Source organism: Saimiri boliviensis, chromosome 10, assembly GCF_048565385.1.
Source record: "Saimiri boliviensis isolate mSaiBol1 chromosome 10, mSaiBol1.pri, whole genome shotgun sequence".
NCBI classification, from domain to species: domain Eukaryota; kingdom Metazoa; phylum Chordata; class Mammalia; order Primates; family Cebidae; genus Saimiri; species Saimiri boliviensis.
This window is the reverse complement of record NC_133458.1, coordinates 8,808,041-8,834,412: the sequence shown is the minus strand read 5'-3', so window position 1 is coordinate 8,834,412 and position 26,372 is coordinate 8,808,041. Positions and strand designations below refer to the sequence as shown.

Genomic DNA, 26,372 nt, shown 5'->3' with positions numbered 1-26,372 from the left:
GCCCCAAATTGTGATGTGCTGGTAAATGTTTAATTACCAGCTTTGTCGGGGATGATCTGTAGTGTTTTCCAATTTCACAGAGTGAAAAATAATCCCACCATGGCTATTTCAAGCTACAAATATGAGATCATGAACATGGAGTTGGGAAGATATGCTAACAAGTAATTTCTGCAAGCCAGCTCAAGCATAACACTGCCCCAATCCACCTCCCCTACAGAGGCGTGGGCTCTTTGACCTTGCTCTATCTTCACAATGCCTCCTGACATCAGAACAGTGGTTCTCACTTGCCCATTCATCTATGGAATCATTCATTCACTCGTCACTGGATTCCTACTCAACACCAGACACAGGAGAGGCAGAGATAAGCAAGAATTGTCTATGGTGAGCAAAATAGTCCAGTGAAAATATGATCAAGCAATGACAAGGATAGCTGAACAAAAAAATAAGGGGGTGCTATTTTTAAATGAAATGTTCTGTTACCATCAACATTCTTAACTAGTTAGCTAAATCTCCTCCTACCTCAAGACACCCAGAAATGCAAGATAAGATATAGTGAATGTATATTCTTACATATATCTCTGAGCTCTCATAACAGTAAAGGATATTTCTGGGGTGGCAGTGGGGGATGAACTAAAACCCTGATAGTTAAATATGGGCTGACCCTGGGAATGCCTGTGGTGGTTGTGGTAAGCTAACCAAGGTGCTTCAGTTTTCACAGCCATGTGAGTATAGGAGATTTGGCTTAAGATCTGAGTCTCCCTTCTCTTGTAACAAGTCAAACTCTTAGAAAGCCATAATATTAGTAAAAGCATAGAAAAAAAAAATGTATCCACTTGCATAAAAACATAAGACATCTTTCTCTTCCTGGGGAGGCAGAGGGCATCACCCCTGAGAATCCATAACCATACACCTATCCTCGCACTTGTTAGGGCTTTGAATGTATACTACCTACATGGTTCAGAAATTCCTCAACCTGAAAGTTAACATAAAAAGTACTCAGGCTAACAATGATTCTAGAGTATCCAAAAGAAGCAAAAACAAACTCTGAAGGACATACCCTCAAGCCAGGCTGCACAGCTTTCCTACTGATAAAGCCTGGCTAAAGATGGCCTCACAGTTTAAAGTAATAAAGTATACAAGGAACCAGCCTATTTTGGGTGAGAACCACCAAACAAAATAAAGTCATAAAGTCAGATCATAGAGTTACCAGACACATACTATCAAGTAAGGATAGTTAAAAATCTTAAAGACATGAGGAATTTAAAGTGTGGACACCTGTGATTTCTTTTCTTTTCTTTATTTTTTTAGTTGGAGTCTCGCTCTTGTTGCCTAAGCTGGAGTGCAATGGCGCAATCTTGGCTCACCACGACCTCCATCTCCTGGGTTCAAGTGATTCTCCTGCCTCAGCCTCCCAGGTAGCTGAGACTACAGGCACATGCCACCACACCCAGCTAAGTTTTGTATTTTAGTAGAGATGGGATTTCACCATGTTGGCCAGGATGGTCTCAATCTCTTGACCTCCTTTATTCACCTGCCTCTGCCTCCCAAAGTGCTGGGATTACAGGCGTGAGCCATTGCACCCGGCCTGTGATTTTTTTTTTAAAGCTTAAGCAGACACATGTAAAATGAAAAGTGCAGTCAGTAAAATTGATCATTTAATTAACAGATTAAACACATATTAGACAAAGCTAAAGAGAGATTTAGGAATAAAAGAATATATGTCTTTTAAAAATTACTAATAATGAAGCACAAAGGTAAAAAAAATGAAAAATATGAAAGAGTAGCTAAAAGAGCTGGAGCAGAATAAAGTGGTCAACATATGTCAAATACATATTCCACAAGAAGAAAGTATAACGGAGAAGAGGCAATATTAAAAGATATAATAGCTAAGAATTTTCCAGACTTGTACAAAGATGTGACACCTCAGATTTAGGACTCATGAGTTCCAAGTAAGGTAAATAAGAGATCCATACCTAGTCAACTGCAGTGAAACTTCATGATACCACAGATAAAGAGATGATTTTAAATGAAGCCAGAAAAGTTAAATCATATGCAAAGAAATAATTAGACTGACAGCAGACTTTTCAACAGCAACAATGAAAGTCAGAAGACAGTGGAATAAAATATTGAAGGCATGAAAGAGAATTCTCTCCTAGAACCTAGAATTCTCTCCATAGCTAAACTATCATTCAAGAGTGAGAAAAATGTAAGACATTTTATATAACAGAAAGTATCTACTTCTAACATAGCCTTACTGAAAGAACTTTTAAAAGTTGTGCTTCAGGAAGAACACTGAACCCAGAAGGAAGGAGAAAGAGGCAAGAAGACAGGGTGAACAAAGATAGTGGTGAGCACATTGGTAAATCTAAACAGCATAGATTGTATAAAACAAAAGCAATTACTTTAAATGTCAGGAGAGAGGTTTAAAAACAAGATGTAACTGAAAAGAACAACAACTACACACAATTCAGAAGGGGAATAGCGTGATTAAACTCATATTAAAAAAGCTTTCTAGGCCGGGCATGGTGGCTCACGCCTATAATCCAAGCACTTTGGAAGCCAAGGTAAGTGGATCACCTGAGGTCAGGAGTTCAAGACCAGCCTGACTAACATGGTGAAACCCCGTCTTTAAAAAAAAAAAAAAAAAAAAAAAAAAGCTTTGGAAGAAGATCAGAAATAATAATTAATATTAGATTCTATTAAAGCAAATATATGTGTAAAACTACAGAGTAACCCCTAAATGAACAGAAGAGGAAAGCATAACTTTCAAATCAGTAGAAATAAAAAAGTGAACAAAGAAAATTGATCACACCAATAAAGGAAAACAATGGAGAAAAAGCATAGAAAATCAGAATAAATAGCACAAAATAAGATGGCAGAAATGAATAAAAATACATTGATAATTGCAATAAATGCAAATGGATTATTTGCTAATTATGATAGCAGTTGTCAGACTGGATTCAGCAACAACAAAATCTAGCTATGTGCTCTTATATGACACACATCTAAAACATAAATATATGCAAAGTTTGAAATTAAAAGAACAGGAAAAGATATATCAAAGAAATACTGAAATAAAGTTAGTGTAGTTACAGCAATATCAAACAAAATGGATTATATACAAAAAGTATTACTAGGGATACTGTTACTTTCTAATAATAAAATGAACAATTCTTCAGGAAAATATTACAATTCTAAGTTTGTAAGCACATAGCCTCCAAATACAGGAAGCAAAAGTTGTCACAAATTCAGGGAGAAATTGACAAATGCACAATCTTGATATGAGATTTGAACACCTCTTTAGCAGCTGATTGTTCCAAGGCAAAAAGATGGTAAGCCTTAGAAGTCATAAACAAAGTGATTGATAAGCTTGATTTTAAAGCTCTAACTAGATCCTACACCAATATTAGAATATATTTACTCTTATAGGCAAACATGGAACATTTTCAAACATCTATTGCACACTTGGCCACAAAGCAGTCTCAGAAAATTCTAAAAAATTAACATCACATACTTCATTCCCTGACTATAAGGCAAAACTCAAAAGCAAACTGGTAACTCACATAAAAGATTTGCATTTGGAAATTAAAAAGTACTTTTAAATAACCTCATGGATGGAAAAAGAAATCATAATGAAAATTTAAAAATATTTTAAAGTCGCAGCCATTTTCACATGGAGGACTGGCCAGCACAATTTGCCTTTAGAGGAAACTAGCAGATTCGTTTGGGAAAACTGCTGACTAGTTCACCAAAAGTCAATTCACAGAACGACCAGATAGCCAAAAGCCAAATATGGTGAAAGCTAAACCACTGAGTATCAATTTGCTAAACGACCAATTTAAATTATACTTTTCTTTTTTTTTTTTTTTTTTTTGAGACAGGGTCTTGCTCTGTCACCCAGGCTGGAGTACAGTGGCGTGATCTTGGCTCACCGCACCCCCAACTCTGCCTGCTAGGCTCAAGCAATTCTCCCACCTCAGCCTCTCAAGTAGCTGGAACTACAGGGGTGCACCACTCCACCTGGCTAATTTTTGTATTTTTTGTAGAGATGAGGCTTCACCATGTTGCCCAGGCTGGTTTGGAACTCCCAGGCTCAAGCAATTTGCCAGCCTTGGCATCCCAGAGTGCTGAGGTTACAGGCAGGAACCGCCATGCCTGCTCCCAGCAAGGATTTTTTAAAGATGTGTTTCATCTCCTGCCTTTGTCTGTCCCCAGAGCCACCCAATAAACCCGGTTCAGGACTGGACTTCACAACTATTTTTTAACACACACACAGGGTTAATACAGATGTACCAGGTCAATGGTGCAACTAAAATTTGTGGGGTGGGGGTGCCAGGAAGTGTCTCCATAATTTAAATAATTGGCCATGCAGCAAATTTCATGTTGGTGAACGGCTTTTAGTGACTGATGGTCCACAAGCGGGTCAGGAAGCCTAGGCAGGAAGTGGAAGTTTGAATCAAAGAGGTGCCAAGAACCTGCACATGTTAAAACAAAGGTGCATCTTTCTTGAATGGAGATTTCTTTATGAAAGTATTCAAGGCAGGGGTCCCCAATCCACGGGCTGTGAACCAGTACCAGTCCTGGCCTGTTAGGAGCTGGGCAGCCCAGCAGGAAGTGAGTGGCGGGTAAGCCAGGGGAAGCTTCATCTGTAGTGACAGCCGCTCCCCATGGCTCGCATTATCTCTGAGATCAGCCTCCTGTCAGATCAGCAGGTGCCGGATTCTAGTAGGAGCCAGAACCCTGTTGTGAATGTGGGATGCAGGGTGAGCACTCCTTAGGAGAATCTAATGCCTGGTGATCTGACGTGTAACGGTTTCATCCCAAAACAACCCCTCTCCCCGTCTATGCAAAAATTCCCTTCCACAAAACTGGGCCCGGGCCCAAAAGGTTGGGGAACCCTGGTTTAGGGGATTTTAAAGTTTAGGGATCAAGGGCCGGAGGATGGGCAGTGGAAAGGAGCTGGGAGCAGGAACACATTACTGTGAGGAGCCTACTTCACTTCAGCACGGAGCTGGGACCCGGCCTAAAGCCCTGGCGGGGACTTACCCTGAGGGCTGTGGCCTGTAGGGCTCTTGAGATGAGATGTTGGACTTTTAAGTTTTCCCTTTTCGCGAAATGGGGCCCTGGTGATATCCCCAAGTCCTTGTTCGGTACACACGCCGGTGCAGCGTCTAAGGTGTCTCGGGTATGACCGAGGAGGCTTTGCCCAGGTGGGCGCGCGCCTTTCCTCGGAGACCGGGTCAAGGGGTGTCAGCATCGTACCCCAGAATTTTAGGAGGTGATCACAGCCGGCGCGGCTGCAAGGGCCAGCCCTGGGCGGCTGAGCTAGGAATTCCCTTTCCTTTTCTCCGATATTGCCCAGGCAGAGCGATCTGTGGGCCGCAGGGTCTGAACGGGCTTCCAAACCCAGAGCAGCGTCTCCTCTGCTCGGGACCCCAGCCTCCCCTTCCCCTCCAAGCTTCTGCTTGGCACAGCAGGCTTAGCCCCGCAGGCCCCCTTCCCGGAACCTTCTATAAAAATGACGGGGTCCTTCTGCAGACAGGAAAACGAGGCTCGCTGCGCCTCGCCCGCACCCGCGGAGCGCCCAGCTCTAGCCACGTCCGCCCGGAGCAGGCCTTCGAATTCGGTAAACGCAGGGGGAGGCGGAGGAGGGTGGGACCCGCTTCCTTCCAGCATCACACGTTTATTTGAGGCCTACTACGTGCCAGGAACAACTGGGGTTACCCCACCAGCAAAGAGGCACGCAAAATGTGACACTCAGGTAGGTCACGGCTGTGGCGAGCAGGGGCGCGGGCGACAGATCTGAGGACGCGCGGGGGCCTGGCCCGGACGGACCCTGGACCCCTTCCACTCCGGGTCGGGTTTCCTGGACCGCAGCCTCTGGGAAAGACGGGTTCCTTTTCATCCCCAGCATCAGTCCCTGGCACATGGGACGCGCTCAGTGCTGGCTGCTGGAAAGAATGGGTGATGCGCGGGGCTCACCAGTGGGCTTGCTCGCACGCCCACCGTCGGCCCGGCGGGTCTTGGCGCCCAACCTCTGCCCGCAGCTGTGGGCGGGAATAAGGGCATGGGGCAGGAACGAGGCCGCAGCCGGGTCCGCCTACCCCTCGTTTCCCTCCCCGCCCCTGTCCCCGCCCCCCGCTTCCGGGCCGGTGCCGCGGCGCCTTCTGGGAAGTGTAGTCCGCTCCTACGCCGGCCGGGCCGCCGAGGCTGGGGACTCAGGGCTGAAACGTGACCACCCACCAAAGGATGCGAGGCGCGCGGGGCGGGCTCAACGAGGCTGGGGGCGGGCCCGAGCGCGCTCATCCCCGCCCCTCCTCCGCGGCCCAGGGCCCCGCCTCCTCCTGCGCCGACCTGGGCCGCCGCCTACGAGGGTCGCGCGCACCCGCGGCTGGGGCCGCGCCGGAAACCGAGCAGTGGCGGGGAGGCTGAGGCCGGGGATGGCGCACAAGGTAAGGCAGGCGGACGCGCGGACCCCTCGGCGCAGTGCGGCCCCGAAGACTGCTGGGCCGGAAAGAGCTGGGACCCCCCCAACTTCGGGATCGACTGGGCGGGGCAGGGCAGGCCTAATGCTCGGGGATTCGTGCCGGGAAGTTCAGATCCTCGGACAACCTCCCTCCAGCTCTCCGCCCCCGGGTACCCACGTCCCAGTATCCACCTGGGGAAACCTCCTTGGCGTGGCTTCTGTCATTACAAGTTATCCCAGTAGGGTGGGCATGAAGGCCTTGGAAGGAGAGAGTAAATCTCATACTTCTATTCTTGGTGGAATCCTGGATCCCGGGGGGATGGGGATGTGGAAATGGGGAGAAACAGAAGATAGAACGAGCCCCAAGTTTTGTCCTGGACAGCCTCCAGGTAAGATATTTAGATCCGAGAGCTGGAGGGAGAGCCCCAGGTTGTGACAGCCTGGGCACCGTTTGGGCTGAGTTGTCTGTGGGCTGTAATGATGCCAGGAAACTCTGGTGCTGGTACCAGCGGGGAGCTGCTGCACGTCCTTCTGGATGGACACCTGGAGCCAGTTCTGCAACCGTGGTGGCTCCTGAACTTCGGCCAGTCTGAGGTCACCATGGATGGGGGGTAGTGTGTGACTAGGCAGAGCATACTCTGTGCCAGGCCCTTGGCATCATTAGTGCTCCCAAGCATTTGGGGAGAAGGGAGAAGCCAGGCAAATTGGATGTTGTTAGGCAGGGACGGTCAAGTGTCCTTTTCAGGGCTGGCTGCACAGTTAAGTAGCCCAGGGACACCCTGGCTGAGACATGCCTATGGCCCCATCCTAGGGCCTCCCCATACCACATACCACAGTTTCCTTTTCTGTAAAATGATGAGTTTGGGCCACTGACCTTTCAGATCTGATGTTTGGGGAGGGGAATATCCTCAGGCCATGTAGCTTCATGGAAAAGGTGGCCAGGAGTGACCTTGGGGAGTGGTAGGTTACAGTCAGGTGGAGGGGAGCAAGGAGGGCTCCCAGAAGCCCAGGGGGATGTGAGCACAGCCTCCAGGTTGAGGGGTCCTGGTCCAGGGTCTGGTCTGGGAGCCCGAGCCTGATACTCACTGGGAGAGCAGGTGTGGGCTGGGAAGGACCCTGAGAGAGGGACAGGTCCAGCAGCCACTGACGCTGCAGTTTTTGTGCTGGGCTAGTGACACAGTGGAAGGCTGTGTTAGGAGGACCGGTGTGCAGCTATGAGCTAGGAGGCTGCCGGGTTACAGCCCCCTGGATCAGCCCAGAAAGCTTTTCTCTATTCGTTGGGGAACAGAGGTGAAGTGAGGCCTCAGGAGGAAGTCTGGTGGTGTGTGGGCATAGCCATCTAATGGTGGCCTTCCTCCTCTCGAAGAGTGTTGTGGCCCAGTATTTGCACTCTCACACTTGCTCTCTCCCTCACATACAAAACCCTCACTCTTCCTTTGCTTTTTTTGGGCAGAGGGAGGCCACTGGCAGAAGCGCCTACCCTGGCCACAGTCAGTTCCCATTCGCATTTTATAAGAACTTGGTCTCAAAACAGTTTGCCTTGAGGCTGAGATGGTGAGAGGCCTGGAAAGCATCTCTTAGGATTCCTGGAAGAGCGGGGATATATTTAGCCTGGAGCGAGAGGCACCGGTGGTCAGGAGCAGTGTGTGGAAGAGCTCCGCTGGCGGGGCAGACCTGCGAGTGGGTGTTAGGCAGACAGGCCTAGCTGCAGTATTACTAATCATAGCACTTAGTGTTAATAGTCCCTGCATTGGTTCCAGGCACTCTTTCCATATTTGTTTTGTCTTCACAACATCTCTATGAGGCAGGTTGTTATGATCCTGATATTACAGGTGAGTTCACTGAGGCCCAGATGGATTAGGTTTGGCTGAGGCCTCATAACTAATATGAAACAAGGCAGGGATTGGAATTCTGGCAGCCTGGCTCCTGAGGCCAAGCCCCAGTCACCACGCTCTGCCCCAGCCTCTGGGTCCAGAACTTCTTAACGGCCACATCAGGCCAGCATTGGTACCAGTGGAACCAGCACAGCTGGTGTCGTGTTCTTACCTTGGGCTCAGACCTGCCTTGCCAGCTCTGTGTTGAGCCACCAAAATATGATGTGGGAGCCCTCTGCCTGGCATGAACCAAAATTCCAGACTCCCAGAAGGAAGGCAGGGGTGTGGCACACACCAGGTTGTTTGCACAATTTAGGCATCTTGAGCCACTCCCATCATTTAGGAAATAGTGGGAAGCCTCCTGGCACCTAAGTGCCTATAAGCCAGCCCGGGGCCCTCCTGCCAAGCAGGCCTTGCCTTCATAAGGACAGTGGTCTAGAGCTGCTCTGTGAGCTCTTCTGCATAGACCCTGGTGTTGGCTATATTTTCTCTGTTCCAAGACGCCAGGAAGAAATGTAAATGACTCTGAGAAAAGTTTTGGAGGGTGTCTGAGACTGTTCCTGAGAGGCAGTGACCGTACCTGGGCCAGAGCCACAGAGGTTTGCTCAGGGAGAGTCTGCACATCAAGGCAGGAGGTGAAGGCCATGGGATCTCACTGCCCATAGGCCTCTGGGCCGCAGGCAGGCAGTCACAGGAGGGACTGCCCCTTGCACTGGTAGGTGTGACTGCATGGAGCAGGGATGGTTTTGTTTTTTGAGATAGAGGCTGGAGTGCAATGGCGTGATCTTGGCTCACTGCAACCTACGCCTCCCAGGTTCTAGTGATTCTCCTGCCTCAGCCCCCCAAGTAGCTGGGATTACTGATGCCCACCACCACACCTGGCTAATTTTTGTATTATTAGTAGAGATGGGGTTTCACCATATAGGTCAGAAGCCACCACACCTGGGATGGTTTTTAGAAACACTGACTTGGGCGGGCGCGGTGGCTCATGCCTGTAATCCCAGCACTTTGGGAGACCAATGTGGGAAGACCACTTGAGCCTAGGAGTTCAAGACCAGCCTGGGCAACAAAGTAATATCCTGTCTTTATTAATTAATTAAAATCACTGCCCTGAACAGATGAAACAAGTGAATTATCTTTGCTTTATTGGGAGCGTTTCGTTTTCTTCAATAATTCGTTCTTACAAATAGTTTCACATTCATTTCTCAACACGAAGGACCCGTCCCGTAATTTACCTCCTGTTTGCTTAATTTGCACAGTTAATTTTTGCCATAATCTTAAATTCAAGCCTGTTGATGCTGGTCATTTTCTAGTGTCTGATGGCCATGTTAAAGTCCACTGAAGGACCATTTTAAAGACACTTAGACAAAAATGGTCCTGTTCTTTTAAAAAGCCACAGGGTAGGAGGAGGTGAGTACAGAGACTAGGAGATGGGGATACAGAGTGTAGAGGACCCTGGTGACCCAAAGCTTCCAAGGGCAGCCTGAGTTTCTTCTGAGCAATTCTCTAACCCGCACACAAACTAGGTGAACAACGCAGCGTGTTCTCTCACAGCTCTGCAGGCCTGGAGCCCCCACGTCACAGTGTAGGCAGGACCACACTCCCTGGCAAGGCTCTGGGCAGAATCCTTCTTGCCTCGTGGCCTCCGGTGGCCCTGGGCATTCCTTGACTTGTGGCGGCATCGCTGGAGTCTCTGCCTGTCTTCACACAGCCTCCTTTTCCCCGCGTGTCTGTCTCTGTGTCTCTTCTGATAAGGATATGAGTCATACTGGACTAAGGGACCCCCTACTTAGGAGTATGACCTCATCTTCACTAATTCCCTCTGCAGTGACCCTGTTTCTAAATAAGGTCCTATTTACAGGCGCAGGGGTTAGGACTTCAGAGTGTGTCTGCAGGGACGCAGCTCACCCCCAGCACTGTCTCCTGAGGGGATTCCTACGTGTCAGACCCTGCCCCGGGCTCTGGCTATTCTCCTGCTCCCCAGCGTGCACCTGGAGGCCCGGGCAGGGTCACCAGGTTCAGGGACAGCTAGGCTGGCCCCCCAGGGATGGAACAACCAACCCCCCCGGAGACTGTGCCTGCAGGTGTCCATCACCTTCAAGGACTTGGCTGTGCGGTTCTCGGAGGAGGAGTGGCGGCTCCTGGAGGAGGGGCAGCGGGAGTTCTACCGAGACGTGATGCGGGAGAACTACGAGACGCTGGTGTCCGTGGGTAAGGACGGGAGGCAGCAGCACATACGGCAGGAGCCGGGTGGGCGGTGGAAGGGAGGCCACGGTCCCTGGGATGCGGCAGCCTTAGTCTTTCCACCTGGGGATTGTTCACGCTGCTCCTGTTCTGCGTCCCTGGGCCGGGTTCTGCGTACAATTAGGTGGGGGTATGCAGTGGCCTCTGAGGTTCTGGCCACTCTGTGGTTCTTTGAGTGTAAGTGATCATGTGAATGTGCACAGACACGCAGTGGCCTGGGCTGCTCCACAGCCATGTGCAAGGCGGGGTCACTCCATTTCCAGGGCCACAGTTCCCTCTTCTTTCCCAGGGACAGCTGAGCTGCTCCCCCTCTCTGCTTTCCTGTCACCCTCAGAGCCTGGAGGAGCTGTTGGGGGAGGGAGCCGCGCTGATGAGGGGCAGGAGCCTGCTGGTTGCGGAGGTCCCCAGGGTAAGTGATCTGTCAGACTTCTCCTCCCATACACAGGTCCTCAGCCCCTGGCAGTATACAACCTCAGCCTGCCCAGTCCAGCCTCCCACCTCCCTGGCTCCCCTACCGCAGCCTCCTGGACTTCCACCCCTCATGCCTCTGGGCTGGAAGCCTGTCATGCAGAGAAGCACTCAGAGGAAGCCTGGGGTCACCCTGGAGAGTGCCTCTTGCCTCAGGCCTCCCACCTGCCACCACCCTGAAGCCTTATCCCAGCCACCCCTGCAGAACCTGCCCACAGCTCCCAAAAGTCCTGCCACAAGGCTCATGTCCCAAGACCTCAGATGGTGGATGTGCTCCACTGGCCCAGATTGGGTGAGGCTGGGCATTTAGGGGGTGCCGGGAAAGGCAGAGAGCCCAGATGGTGGGAGAGGTGTGGAAGCAGCCCGCCTGGGCATCCCCCTGGGAGGCAGGGAGATGAACGAGTAACAGAGAACAGAAGAGCCCTGTTACCCAGGCCCTGCCCCTTGCCCTGGCTTTCCCTTGGCCAGAGCGCCTGGCCTGAGCCCAAGTCCTCCACATCTCATGGGACACGGTGTCTCCTCTGGCTGCTCCTCCTGTGGCTGGGAGGGTTACGTGGGATCCTGGCTGTGAAACACACACATAGGTGTGAGTGCTGAGCAGCCGCAGGGGCGCGGGGGTCACTGTGGTCTCTCCGCAGGGGGACAGCCCCATCACAGCCTGCACCTCACCGCCCTGGTACAGCTGGTGAAAGAGATCCCAGAGTTCTTGTTTGGGGAAGTCAAGGGTGCCATGGACAGCCCCGAGAGTGAGAGCCGGGGAGCCAGCCTGGATGGAGAGCGAGCGAGCCCCGAGGGTAAGTAGATAGCAGAGGCAGCACACACAGCCTCCTCTGCACTCCCCACGATGAAGCACAAGTCCATGGCACTGCACAGCATGCAGGCTCCCAGGTTCAGGTGGGGAGGCAGAGTCACCTGCTGTTCCTCATGGTCAGGCCATGTGCCGCCCTTGGAGCACACGGGCATAGCTATAGAGAGGGCAGCTCTGACTTTTTCATGGTGGTTTCCGTGTGGCTTTGTCACCCCCCCATGCCCCGTGGCCCTACTCAGAGCCCAGTGATGACAGCACATAGATGGCTGACATCCTGGTCATTGTTAACAACAGCACATGGCAAGGAAGGGACCCAGAATGTGACAGTGTGACCATCTTAGGGGCATCTTACTAGCTGTTGTCTTCTCCCTCTTTCCTGATAACAGCTGTGGCAAGAGAGCCTTGCCCTCTCCGAGGCCTGCTCAACTGCCTTCCGGACGGCCCTGCCAGCCAGTCCCGCCTGGCTACCACACCCACCGACAGCTCGTGCTCCAGCGGCCCACCTGGTGATGCGGTCCAGGGAAGTCCTCTCCCTACCAGTGAGTCTGACACAGCAGGGACAGGCAGAACCAGCACTTCAGGACCCCTGACCGTGGCATCAGGGGACCTGGAGCCTATGCCCTCTTCATTTTTTTCTAAGACTCAGTTCCCTTGTTGCACCATTCTCTTGTTGACGAAGTACCCCAGGGAGCAGGACATGTTTAGCCTCGGGTGTAAACACCAAAGAAGAGGCGTGATGCCCAGTCCCTGGGAGGCTCTCATCCTGCCCCGATCTCTGAGTACTTTGTACACAGAAAGCCTCCGACAGTTTCTAACATGCAGGCCCACGGCAGGCAACATTTGCATACTTGTGTGCCCTGGCCTGACCTCAGATCATCTCATCACAGCAACCCTATCAGCAGAGCAGGGCAAGGGGAGCTACTAGGATTTCTCTGGGGTCACATTTTATTTTTAACACTTCTCATAAATTTTGCATTTGTCTAACTTTTTATGAAAAATCATTCAGATTAATATGGAATAAAATTATCACAGGCGGGGAGGCAGAGTCACCTGCTGTTCCTCATGGCCAGGCCATGTGCTGCCCTTGGAGCACATGGGCATAGCTGGCGAGAGGGCAGCTCTGACTTTTTCATGGTGGTTTCTTTGTGGCTTTGTCACTCCCCAGAAACATACCCCATTGAGCTGTGGTTTCATCTGGAGTCCAGGGGTTGTTGGGCACACTTGCTCTGGGGCTCCGTGTGCCCTGGTCTGAGAAGCGTGAGTGTGAGATTGTGGCCTACATGTCCAGGTTGCCAGCATCACTTGCTGAGCCAAATTTGGAGGCTGGGCTCGGGGAAGGGTCTCGGGTATTCACAGTGAACCAGCAGTCTTACTGTTTACAGTTAAACCAGAGAGAACCAGGGAAAGCCCCTCAGCCCACCTGGAACAGGGACTTGGGCAGCTGGAGAGGGCTGTCCTCTACGGGGACCAGATCTGAGGTGACTCCTGGAGTCTGGAGCTGGGGCTAGAAAGGCCCTCCTGTCTTCTTCTGCAATAGGAACTGTCAACAAACCATGGCCTACGAGGAAGGAAGGCCCAGGAGCCCCTGGCGGGGAGCGCAGCCTTCCCACCCTTAGCCCCGGCGGGAGGAGGAGCCACGCAGAGCAGGAGAGAGGGACCTCGCAGGCCGGTGAGAGGCGGGCTTCCCTGAGGGGCATGGCGAAGGGGAGGCCTGTTTAGTTCACACGAGGAGGGCATGCTGCTCCCCGTCCTGGCCTGGTGGCAGCTCCACAGACATATTCTCATGGACGGGAATCTCAGCTGCCCGGAAGACTGAGTGCCTGCTGCAGCCCGGGGCCCTGTCAGGGCTGCACTGACCTCGGCCGACCTTGTGTGTGCCACAGGAATTTCTCCTGGGAACAGCCCCTTGCAAGGCCTCATCAACTGTCTGAAGGAAATCCTCGTGCCTGGGCCCCAGCACCCCGAGACATCCCCAACCTTCCGACCGCCTCTGCCCAGCCTGGGCACGTCCAGGCCATCCAAAGCAGAGCTGGGGCCGGGGAGCACACCCTGGGCAGGTGAGTGCTGGGGTCTCAGGCCGAGCCCTCTGAAGCTTGGTTTACGTTCCAGCAGCGAGTCCTCCCACTCCAAACTGTCACCCTGAGGAATTGTTACCAGCTTGGCCGCTGTTGCGTTGCCAGTGTCACCTCTCTGGAGCCAGGTGGCTCTCTTAAGGCCAGCGCTTGATTAGCTGGGAAGGAAACTTGGAAGCAGGCCTTGCCCTGGTTTCCTCATGTCCTTTCCTCCTCCCGACCTGGGACCCGAGGGGAAGAGCTGCTCATGTGTCACTTTGCGTTGACACCAGGCATGATGCATGGGGTGTGCTTGGGCTCTGGACAGCAATGGTGTCGGGGCCAGGGCACGGGTCTTGGAGTCAGACCCTGAAAGGCTGCTGACGTCTTGAGCCTTGGCTGTTCCCACACGCAGGGTCGCGGTGAGCTTAACCGCAGTCATGTACTTACTGTACAACCCCATCCTCCTCCGATGTAAGCTCTGCCCAGGACCCACAGGGTGGTCTCGAGCAGTGACCCTGACAGCCCACTCTGCTCAATTTGTCCTCAGAGTGATGCCACATGTCTGCCTTCAGGGCACCTTCTATGCCTTCCCTCTTTGCCCCATCCAGTTCTGGCAGGTGCATGGACCCAGGCACAGAGAAGACAGTGGCTCCCACAAGACTCAGTGAGCCACTGGAAGATCCTCGTCTTCAGAGTTGGCCCTATGCCCTTCTAACTTGTCCCCTGTTTGTTGTTTGTCATGAAGGCTGAGGATACTGGGCTCCGGGTGAAAACATGTTCCTTTTTCCTTTAGTGAAAACAGAGGCAGCTTCAGGGGACTGTCCCCTCCAGGGTCTGCTGAACTGTCTGAAGGAGCTTCCCGAGGCCCAGGCCAGGCATCCCAGTCCCTCAGGAGTGGGGGACCCACGACTACAGGAGGATCCAGGGGCCTGGAAAAGGGGTTCTGGAGGTAAAGGCTTCTCACTGGGCTGGGAAGGCCCCCAGACGTCCTCCATGACCCTGCCCCAGGCAGGGCAATAGGTGGCCCCCACCATAGACACTCAGGCCCCCACGCTGGCCTGTCAGGGAGTGGAGCCAGATGCAGGGGATCCCCACTGTGTAAATGGAGTGAGCTGTGTAGGAGGGGCTCGGTCAGCACTTGAGAATTCTCAGGCTGGCTCTTAGAGGAAAAGCTGGACGTTCCAAAAGGGAAGTGGGGAGGGAGCAAGACCAAGAAAGCGAGGATGGCGTTCTGGCCCAGCAGACATGCAGCTCATCGTTGTGATTTAGGGTCCCTGTGTGTTTGAGCCAGGTTGGCATAACTGAAATTTGGGGTTCCTGCTATGTGTGTGAGGGCTGGGAACCCCAAATCCTAATTATGCCTACCCAGCCCACACGTGGGTTCACGTTTCTGTGCATGTCACCTCAGCTTGTTACTTCTCAGAACAAAGCCCTGGGCAGCTGGGTGGAGTCAGGCATGCTGGCCATGGGGATGCTGTCCAGGGACTTAAGGCCTGGGAGAAACCTCGGAGGCACCCCAAGGGGCCGTGCTAGGGGAGGAGGTGTGTGACTCAGTCTCTCTGCTGGTGATTGACAAGTGACAGCAGTCTGAGCCAGTGACTGCTGTGGAGACACAGGGGTCTTGGAAGCCCCTCCTAACCCCTGACTTGAGAGTCAAGGGACTCTCAAGGCGAGTTCAGGCCTGAATCCTGGGCTTCCTAGTGGCCTCTTCCTGCAGGGTCTGGACACCTCCTGACCCCCCCTCCCCGTCCTGGTCCTGGAGCTGGTGGCCTGGTCTCTGTGAAGATGGAGAACAGCTGGGTCCAGAGCCCCCCAGGACCCGCATCCTGTCAGCCTGGCAGGCAATCCCTCAGCCCCTCTGCCACCAGAGACACCAGAGGAGTCCCTGGGGCTAGCTGGGGCCCTGAGGCTCAAGGTGAGGCCTGGGGTTGGCTGAGACTGAAGGTGAGGGGGTTTGGCTGCGGCTGAAGGTGAGGCCTGGGGCTGGCTGCTCCGGTGGTCTTTACCATGGGCTTGTCAGTCCCTGGCAAGGTTACCCCAGACTCCAGGAAAGCAGCTCAGCCGGGAGCTGTCCCCTGGCCTTCCTTCCCAAGCAGTGAATCCCTTCCTCCAGGCCCTCTTCAGCTCAGGCCCTTGCCCAAGCCCCCTGCCTTGGACCTTCACTTTGCAGTGATTCCTGGCCCCGGAAGCTGGCCCTGCTGGCGTGTGTCCCTCCGCACTCCCCTCCTATCTTCACGCCTTCCAGGGAGCGGGGTGGGATGCGAGAGCAGATCTGTCCCCCACAGAAGGGTTTCTTGCCTGGCGGGTCCCAGAGCCTGGTACAGGACTCATCACCCCTGCAGAAAGCACATCAGGCGCAGCCGCCACGGTCCTGATGGGCATGGGCAGGGTTGGGGTGTGTGGGAGGCAGTGACAGGGTGCTCTCCCATCCCAGCTGCCGGTGCCTCAAGCTCACCGCTGGAAGCCCTGGAAGCCTGTCTGAAGGGCATTCCCCCAAGCAGGCCATCACCTTCGCAGCCGCTGGCCACCTCTTGGTCACAGAACCCCCAGCCAGGAGACTGTGGGTCTCAGAGACCTGAACTGCAGCCCCACAGATCACATAGTGAAGGTAGATTGTGGCTATGGGTATGGGGTGGTATGTCCCTGGGCGGGCTGCAGAGGCAGATGCCGATGGCTGTGGGGTCATTGTCTTCCCCGCCCCTTGAGGCACAGGCCCACTCCTCTAGGTCCCCTTTCATTCTCACCCCTAAACAGCTGCCCGCATTTGATGACAGCCAGTGCAGATCTTCCTGCCCTACTTCCTTCTCAGAACTCTCCAGTCACACGAGACTTACTGTGGGGTTTCTGTGGGGAACATGCCGCAGGAGTTTAATCAGTACCTTAGGGAAACCCTAGTGGGAGGTATTCAGGACAGGGTCTTCTGGTGCCCGTGCACTCCAGGGCCCAGGGGTCTCTTCTCCAGTGAGCCCCCCGGTGACCACAACTGTGCTGTTCTCTGCAGAAGCGACCAGGGAGCCTGTTCTGCCTCTGGGTCTGCAGGGCTGTGTGAGAGATGGCCCTGCCCGGCCCCTGGCACCCCGAGGAACCCCCACCAGCTTTTCCTCATCCAGCAGCACCGACTGGGACCTGGATTTTGGGAGCCCTGTGGGGAGCCAGGGGCAGCGGCCTGGAAAAGGTGAGCTGGGCCAGCCCAAGGCTGGAGTTCATCCTGGGGACTCATCGAGAGGACTCAAGACATCCCCTGCCCAGTCTCTCTGGCTTGACTGGGTCAGACCCCTATGCCAGTGCTGGGAGCAGAGCCCGGGATACTAAGGCAGGGATACTGAGGCAGGAGCACAGGCCGGACTTATCTTAGGCGGGTTGTGGGAGCTGAGGGTGGAGAGGAGGCTCCGTTTTAGTGACTTATCTCAGGAGGGACAGGATAATGTCTAAGATTTCTTTTAAAATCTCTTTTTGGGTGGGCACAGTGGTTCACACCTGTAATACCAGCACTTTGGGAGGCTGAGGCTGGAAGACCAGTTGAGACCAAGAGTTTGAGACCAGCCTCGGCAACATAGTAAGACACCATCTCTATAGAAAATTTAAAAAATTATCTGGGTGGAGGGGCACATGCCTTTAGTCCCAGCTACTCAGGAGGCAGAGGGATCACTTGAGCCCTGGCATTTGGGGCTGTGATAAACTGTGATCACACCACTGCACTCCAGCCTGGGTGACAGTGAGACTCCATCTGATAAATAAATAAATATAAGTTTCCTTTTGCATTGAATTCCTTACCCTAGCCACAAAGAATTGCCTGTAGTATGAGACTGACCTCCAGCTTAGGAAAATGTACCGTGAGGTTCATGTCAGAGATACTTGGGAGTGTGCTTGGTGACCTGTGCCTCCCTGGTCACTCCAGTGGAGTCACTGCTGCAGACTTGGGGCTCTTGTGGGACTCTCAGCATCCCCTCTTGGCCTTCTTCTTTCCCCCACCCGAATAATCCGAGTCCTCTTTGTCTGAGTTGTCCTGTGGACCTAGTCCCTCTGCGCTCGCCTGTGTTCTGGCTGCAAACATATTTCTTGAACAGGCCTCTCGCTGCAGCCACGGCTCTAGCCAGGCCTGTGGGGCCTGTAGAAAAGGCCTGGGACCTGCCAGCATCCACAGCAGCCTGAAATCCCAAGCCCCACTACGGATTAACCCCTTGGGTGTGGGGCATTTTCCTCAAAATGCAACTGACTTCATAGGTAATATGATCACATAGCTTCATTCAAAAGCTAAAAAGGTTACGTGGGAAAAATGAAGTCGTCTTCCCTCGTCTGTCCTCCAGCCCCTCCTGCCACTGCTGTGAGTTCACTGCCCTCCTTCTCCTCACAGAGGGCAGCATCTATACATGTCCCCTCCAGTCTTTGTCATCAGCCTTGGTCTTTGACCTGTTTGTATACGTTCATGTTCCTTGGCCACCAGCCCCAGTTTCCTCTTTCGAACAGCAGCGTGGTATTCAGTAGCATGCTACCTGCATCCTGCTTGTTTTCTAAGTAACGCGAAGTGCAGGAAATTTCACACTGCCTTTCAGAAGCTTCCAGCCACCTCCCAGCTGCCTCTGTTGCCCCAGAATTCAGCGGATGTGCTGTGGAGACAATGCATGCGGGGGTCCTCTGCTTTCCACCCTGCCCTTCCAGCCCATGGACATTCGGAAGCTCTGAGGGTTGCTCTCTCGCCCTATGCCTGGGCCCAGAAGCATCAGCAGACACCTCCAGGAAAGAGAGCGGCAGCACTGTCTGCCCCGTAGGAAGGGCTCTCCTCACTCTGGCGTCTCAGTCCATCTAGTTCCCGTTACTCGCGTAGCTGTCATTGGAAATAGGATGTTTGCGGTGTGTTTAGTCCTTGCTGAGTTGAAGCTGCATATGTGTTGGCCTGTCCTGGCCCAGACGCGAGGGGGCCTGTGTTGTTCCCCTGCTGCGAGTGGTGAAGGAAGTCTTAGCGCATTCCATCTGCAGGGCCATCCCCTGTGCTGGCCACACAGGACGTGCCGACCCTCACAGTGGTGGCAGCTGGGTGTGCTCAGGACTAGAACCCGCACCTGTGGCCAGTGTCCTCACGACAGCCGCAGGCCAGGCTTCTGTGTGGGTGGCCAGACAGGTCCGGCTTCTTCCACGGCAGCCAAAGCAGGGCCACCCCAGAGCCAGGACTGACAAGTCCAGTGCTCTGTACCCAGCACCCCCGCGACCCCCCTTCCCTGGACACAGCAGAAGAGGGGAGGCTTCTGCGGCTCGCAGAGATTGAGCTACAGCCCTCCTCATCTGCGAACGCTTGCTCTTCACAGGAAGCCCACCAGGAAGCTCCCCGCTGCAGGGTCTGGAGAACTGCCTCAAGGAGATAGCCGTGCCTGTGCCGTGGCCTGCCTGGCCCTGCTCCTCAGCAGCAGACAGGGGACCAAGGAGAGCAGAGCCCAGGACCTGGACAGCAGACAAGGAAGGTAATAGCGGCTGCCGGGGCCCTGCATGTAGACAGGGCCTCTCCGAGGATGTCCTGGGTGCTGCACCTGCGGGCTCAGATCCCCACCTGAGCCAACATGGTGCTCTGGAAACAGGCCTAGGCAGAGCCTTGTTGGAGGCCAGAAAGCCAGATAGTCTGTTCAGCACACATGTGCAGACCTGCTGGCATCCGAGTGACGGGGACGGGGACACCTTGGCGCCACTCTCTGTGGCTCCACCGTCCTGGCTGGAGCTGGCTCCTTGAGGCTGACTGTCCTTGTCCTGGCTGTGCTGGCCCCATGTGTCTTAGTGTCTGGGTACCAGTCTCTGAGCCCAGGGGTCCAGGCAGCTGGGTCTGGGAACAGAGAGGTTCTGGAGGGTTCGGGCGCTCCCAGGAACACAGCAGGGTGGGTGTTTCCCACTCCTGACGCTGGCGTGACTGAGAGCCCAGCAACAGCAGAAACTGTTCCCTCTCCCTTCTGTGGCAGTATGAGGCTGACACAGTGGGGCTGACAGGCCTTCTGGTTTCTCTTTAAAACAGGACCGAGGGCCGAGGCCTGTGAGTCAGCCCGTCTCGGGCAGGGTGGGGGAGAAGCGCCCACCCGGAGCCTCCATCTGGCCAGCCCACAGGTGTTCACCTCCAGCTGCGTCCCTGCCTGCCACCAACGGGGGCTCAAAGACCCCGGGGCCACCAGGCCACGAGCGTGGAGGTGGCTCCCAGAGGGTGAGCTGGCACCTGCCCTTGGTGCCGACAGCCACGCTTTAGTTAAAATGTTTGGCAAGGAAATAGACTTCCCCTCTCGGTCCCTCTGTTCCTTCCCCACGCCTCATCCTTTCCCCAGAGCACAGAAGCTGGTGCCAAACAGAAACTAAGGTTCACTAAACAGGAAGATAAAGTGTCACAAAGTGACAGGAAGTGGGGGCGGGAAGATCATTGTGTCCATCCATTGGGTTTCTCCAGGGGAGAAGCTCCTTGAGGGCTCCTGCTGTCCACTGCTGCTTCTTGGTTTAACTTCCAGCAGGATTCCTTCCTGGATCTGCTGCAGGGCTGGTGGGATGCCTTTGCTGAATACATGCGGTGTTGCTGACCCTCCTGCCAGATGAGGGCGGGCCCCAACCGAACCCTGCCCTTGGGCTCCTGACCCCTGTGAGATACTCAGGTGCAGGGATGGCGCCTTCCGGGGGGGGAGAGGCCGCCTGGCCTCTGAGACCTAGGCCTGGCTAGATCCTGACTGCTAATGGCTTCCAAAGACTGTGACCCACTGGAGATTTCTGGAAAGTTTGCCGGCAGACTTTCCAAAGCTGCTGGGGTCCTGGCCAGGCTCCGGCTTCACTGTTGTCCTACTTCTACGGCAGGAGAGGGAGCCATTTAGAGTCCCCCAGAACTCATGTTGGCTGTGGGCTGAGCTGAAAGGGGGCCGGTTCTGTGTGCCCAGACACTTAGGCAGAGGCCTGGCTCTCTTCAGGCTGATGACAGAGCACTCTCTGGTCCCCTGCCCAGGGCCTGCCCCCAAGCCCTCCCCGCTGCACTGTCTGGAGAGCGCCCTAAGGGGGATCCTGCCTGTTCGGCCCTTACGCTTCGCCTGCGTGGCAGGCACCAGCCCCAGCCCCAGCCCCGGCTCCAGCTCCAGCTTCAGCGGCTCTGAAGGAGAAGACCCGAGGCCAGAGCCTGAGCTCTGGAGGCCACTCCTCCAGGGTGAGCCTGTGCGGGGAGGGAGGACGGTGGGGTGTGTGCCAGGGCACTGGTCATCACTCTGATGCCAGCTTTGTTTGTGGTATTAGAGAGGGACCGCCTTCCCAGCTGTAAGCCGCCTGTTCCTCTGTCCCCATGCCCCGGTGGGACTCCTACTGGCAGCAGTGGCAGCAGCCCTGGTGAAGACCCCAGGAGAACAGAGCCCAGATACTGCAGCGGCCTTGGTGCAGGTGAGCCTGGAGTCTCCTGGGGGGCTGCCCGTGCATCCCCCAGAGGGCCAGGAGTCCAGACTGGATCCTCTGAGTCCCACCTGTCACTTTGCCTGGCTCTTGCCGGGGAGTCTTGTACATTGGCGGTGCTTTAGGTCCTTGTAGGGTGAGCTGTGACCGAGAGGGAGGGCGGGGCTGCTGGTGTGCTGGTGAGCAGCTGCAGGGAGGTCTGGGCCACCCACTTGATACCACGTACACGGCATATACACTTGCTAATATACACACCTGTGTGTAGACAGATACGGATGTATTTATAGACTAATAATGTATGCTTTTAAAACTTGGCAGTCAACAACGAAAGTCTCAAAAGTGAGATTTCCCCACCTGGGGGGCATCTTGGAGAGTGTCGCATTAGGAAAGCTGGAAATGCTGCCTGCTGCCCGGGCCACCTGGCTTCTCAGTCTCACTGTGACCCACTGTTTGCTCCCAGCAGGAAAAGCAGAAGGTGGGACAGGAGACAGGTCCCAGTTGCCTGGGAGAAAAGAGAGTTTAGAGGGTGCCTGCTGGCCTGGCCCCTCAGGAGTGCTGGAGGACAAGGCGGAGGAGGAGGGAGAACCAGTGGCGGAGGATGGGGAGGAGGACGAGGAGGCCAGAAATGGCCAGGGGCGGGAGCTCTCCCCAACTCCTGCCTGGCTCCGTTACAGGCCCCGGCCCTGTTCTGTGTAGGCCCAGGCTGTACCACATTCCTCACTACCCAGTGGGCCTGGTGTAAAATGGCAGAGTGGGCTGGGTGTGGACCAGCATGCCCAGGATGCCCCCCCACGCCCTTGGAAGTCTCGCTGGGGCAGGACTCGCGGATCAGAAGATCAGAGCCCTTTCTCCCAGCTGCCTCCCCAGCCGGAGCCCCCTCCAGACAGGGCAGGAACACCACACACATGGACCACAGTGGGCCCTTCCACCAGAATTAGGCTCCCTCACGGGCCAAGTGTCCGTCCTTCCATCTCATTTCCTCGTTGTTTAAAAGTTGAGAGGTTGACATTCCAGGGGATGTCAGAATGGCTCTGGCCAAACGATTGCCTCCCTGCCCCAAGGTCTCTGTGCTCTCTGCAGGTGCAGCTGGGGATCCCGGCCCTGTTTCTCGGCTGGAGAAAAGGCCTGGGCCCAGGGTTAGTGAAGCATCCAGAGGCCTGGAGCCTGGACACGGAAGACCAAGAGCTGCAGGTGAACTGGTGGCTTCCCCGAGTCCCTGTGCATAGGCCAGGACCCAGAGTCCCAGCTTGGCAAAAATAGCCTTTCAGGTTTTGGGTCATGGGTAGGAAGGTTCAGGCTGCATATTTCATTTCAGTGTTTATTATAGAACCAGTTAGATTTTCATAAAAGCAGACACACCTTTTAGAGGTGGAAGTTGAGAAGTGATGAATCGAAGTTTGGGGTTTGAGGGGACTTTAGAGAATAGGTGAGGAAACAGGCGAGGATGACCTGGCCACGGTCATTGTGAGAGCGTTGGCTCCATGTCACACACCTGCCCCTGCGGACCCATGGTGGAGACATACAGGGGGCTGGCACCTGGTGCCCTGGGTCCTTCAGGGACAGCCCCACACCAGGAGCTTTCAGTGTGGCCTGCAGCAGGCACTCTTATTGGCTTAGGGTGTTGGCTTCTGTCCCAGCGCCACCGCTTTGCTGAGAGCTCTGAGCTGCCTGGGGCCACCGAGCCTCCTGTCCTCTGTATATGTCCTGGCTGGGGTCTCCAGGCCAAGAACTTGACCAAACAGCGGTTGGGTCCTTTAGCTACTCCAGTCTTCACTTTTTCCTGGGTTTAAAGCCCTGGACCATGCTGGAAAGAGAAGGGCAGAGCCATAGCTGGGGGCTCAGAGAAACGGCGAAGATGCCATCTCTGCACCCAGCCTGGGACTGAGCAGAGTAGGAATGGCAGGGGCCTGGCCAAGCCTTCTTAGTGGTTTACCCAGGGTTGGGACCAGCTCCAGGGGAACTTAGGGTAAAGGATTTGGTGACCTTTAAAAAAAAAAAAAAAAAAAAAAGCTTCTGACTTAAAATCCTATGAATCTGTAACTTCTGAATAGGGAGAGTAAAGGCAGAGGGGGTGGGAACCCTTGTGATTTGCCTGTAGCCAAGAGCACTGAGTACTGGAGTGGCCCCAGGGTCACCCCACAAGAAATATGCAGGAGACCCTTGGCTGGCCTGGCTCTCCTGGCCCGTCTCCTGGATGGTCTGCACGGCCTTGGCCTCATGCTGTCCTAGGTGCTCTGGGCCCTTCTCACTGACTCCCAGGGCAGGGCTGCCATGTATTCTCATCAACAACACAAAGACCCCCCCCAATTCCTAGAGGGTAGGAAGACCCCAGTCTAGGAAAGCCTGGTTACCACGGAACCCAACCTGTGGTTATCCCGCCCATCAGTTTGGGGAACAGCCAGGAGACGTAGCCAGTTTTCACGTCATAAGCATTGGCAACAGTGTTCTCAGGCCCAACTCGCCTCCCTCCCCTTCTGGAAGCCGGGCCTTAGAGGAGGCAGGGTACTGAGCGCCCTAGTTCAGGGTACCGCTGGGGTGAGACAGGTCCTTACAGACCAGGAACTCTGACCGGTCCTTGCTCTGGTTTTAGCCAAGACGCATGGGCAGCTGCTCCCCCAGGGCCCGCCTGAGCCGCCCCGCGAGTCTCCCCCTCCGGAGCTGCCCCCTCTGGAAGCCGCACCTCCTGCTTTGCCAGCCGCATCCCCGCAGCCGCCGTGCCCCTGTGGGAAGCCCCTGCAGCAGGAGCTGCACAGCCTTGGTGCTGCCCTCGCAGAGAAGCTGGATCGGCTCGCCACGGCGCTGGCAGGCCTGGCTCAGGAGGTGGCCTCCATGAGGACCCAGGTGAATCGGCTGGGGAGGCGCCCCCAAGGCCCTGGGCCGATGGGCCGAGCTTCCTGGATGTGGACCCTCCCTCGGAGACCTCGCTGGGCTCATGGCCCTGGTCACAGACACCTACCCTACTGGAGGCAGAAGGGCCCCACCAGGCCTAAACCAAAGATTCTGCGCAGCCAGGGAGAGGGCTGCAGGGCTGGTGACCGGCCAGGACTCTCCAGAGGGACCACTCACCGGGCACCTCTGCTGCCTCCAGATGCTCTGCCGGCAGAAGCTCCAGGGCTCCACCGCAGCCCTTCCCAGCAGCTGCGGTCCCCCGCACCCAGCTGCCACACTGCACCAGCGGCACACTCCCTCCTGGGACATTCCGGGGGCCGCCAGAGCCCCCTTCCCCCTTTAGTGCCTGCTGCCTTACCCCTGCAGGGAGCCTCTCTTGCCACCAGTGCGGATGCAGACATGCCGAACTCGGGAGTGGCACCAGCCGGGATCCCAGACCGGCCCAAGGAGCCGAGCAGCTTGCTGGGAGGAGTCCCGAGAGCCCTGCAGGAGGAACTGCGGGGCGGGGAGCACAGGGACCCAAGGTGGGGGGCGCATTAATGGCATTCCTCATCCCCACCTCTGCTTATTCTTGCTGAGGGTGCAGTGGTGTCGTGAAAGCCCCATCACCCCACCCCAGGCCACCCTCTCAGGGGATGCAATCTCTCTTCCTGTTGCTGGGAGCCCCGCCCTTTGTCCCAACTGCGCAGATACCCCAGGTGCTGTTTGCTCGGGAGGCTGCCGTGGTGGTGCCTTGCTTAGCCTCTGTCTGGCCTTGGCTCAGATTCAATCCAACGCTGCCTCCCTCTCCTGTCCTTCCCACTGGAACCGCCCGAACTTGTAGGTGGGTGGTGTGCGCAGGCCATGTGCGCCCCACACATGCAGGGGGTGCCCCACACAGCTAGGGCAGCCAGGAGAATGCCTCCTGCTAACCACCAGCCATTCCTGATCCCAGGAGCCACCAAGGGCTGGGCTCTTGCCTTCTTGGGGTAACTATGGGCACAGATTTCATTTGGCAGAACTCGGGCCCCTTGGTCTAAGCTGGACTTACCCCTGTGGATTCTGAAATTAAAGAAGTGAGTAGCTAAGGAAGGGCCTGCCTCTCGTGTAAGGGAGCTCCGGGGGTCCACGCCAGGGCAGGGCTGGCTGTGCCACCACACGCTGCCTCCTCTCCCAGACAGCCTTGAGAACTTTCAAGAGTGTGCCAGGAAGGGTGGGGGAATTCCCACAGGACTCCCGGGGCACATACTCAGTCCCCTGGGGCTGCCACACAGAGGAGCCCTGACTGGGCAGCTTCAGCAGCAGCACTTGCTCTCTCTGTCCTGGAAGCCAGAAGTCTACAGTCCAGGTGTCAGGGTCGGTTCCGTCTCTGGGCTGCGAGCGGGGATCTGCCCTAGGCCTCTCCTTGCCTGTAGATGGCTGTCTTCCTGTTCAGATGGTGTTTTCTACACATCTGTCTCCAAATTCCCCCTTCTTATCAGGGCTGAAGTTGTATGGGGTTGTGGCCCACCCTAATGAGTTCGTTTTAACCTGCTGACCTCTCTAAAGATCCCCTCTCCAAGGGAGGTCACATTCGGAGGTACTGGAGGTTAAGCCTTCACCATGTACATTTGGGGAGGGGCACGGTTCAGCCTGTTAACACACCGGAAGGGCTGGGCCAGTCTTCTTGGGTTTGTCTTGGGAAAAGGCATGACCAGGTGTTGTTAGCCCACTTCTGTGCTGGTGACCGGAATGTGCCTTCTCAACACCCCCCTCAGCTGGCGCTTGGCGGTGCCTGGGAAGCAGCCTGGCTGCTATTCCCTCAACATCCTCCCGACAGGCAAAGTGCAACCTGTGTGCCCCAAATCCCTCATCTGACCTGAGGCGGCTTCAGGAGCTGTGTGTGCACCTGTTGCCTGGCAGGGCCAGCCTGGTGTGGACTGGCACACTTGGCCCTGCCTTCAGGTCCCTGAGGAGCCTGGGAATACCAGCACTGTGGCCTGGGGCAGTGCCGGCTGCCCACCTTGACTACAGGAGCAGTGCCTTGTGGCTGCAGGGCCCAGTGTGTCCCTAAATAAAGGGTCACTGGGGACACACCTGGAGCCTAAGTGCCCTGCAGCTGAGCAAGGGGCTTGGGAGCTGAAGCCTCTGCCCTTAGCCGCCCTGTGGAAGCAGCAGGGCAAGGACACCGGGCGGAGGGAAGTACCCGTGAGAGACTGAATATC

The 26,372-nt window shown here is 55.1% G+C and overlaps 1 protein-coding gene across 5 annotated transcripts; it reads left to right on the top strand.

Annotated features, from left to right (window-relative positions):
* Positions 1–6,196: 6,196 nt before the first annotated feature.
* KRBA1 (KRAB-A domain containing 1) lies at positions 6,197–25,256 on the top strand. Of its 5 annotated transcripts, none has more exons than XM_039472991.2 (17): positions 6,197–6,452; positions 10,425–10,551; positions 10,919–10,993; positions 11,691–11,846; positions 12,247–12,399; positions 13,398–13,529; positions 13,744–13,917; positions 14,708–14,863; positions 15,632–15,829; positions 16,349–16,522; positions 16,916–17,089; positions 19,218–19,370; positions 19,910–20,092; positions 20,870–21,064; positions 21,151–21,291; positions 22,381–22,491; positions 23,891–25,256. In XM_039472991.2, exons 1-17 carry the CDS (start codon positions 6,441–6,443, stop codon positions 24,727–24,729), a joined length of 3,153 nt encoding a protein of 1,050 aa, XP_039328925.1. In that variant the 5' UTR covers positions 6,197–6,440; the 3' UTR covers positions 24,730–25,256. The 5 variants fall into 5 exon arrangements, with proteins under 5 accessions (XP_039328925.1, XP_039328924.1, XP_039328926.1 ...); XM_039472990.2 differs by having other exon boundaries at positions 10,874–10,993; XM_039472992.2 differs by having other exon boundaries at positions 10,412–10,551; positions 10,874–10,993.
* Positions 25,257–26,372: the final 1,116 nt, after the last annotated feature.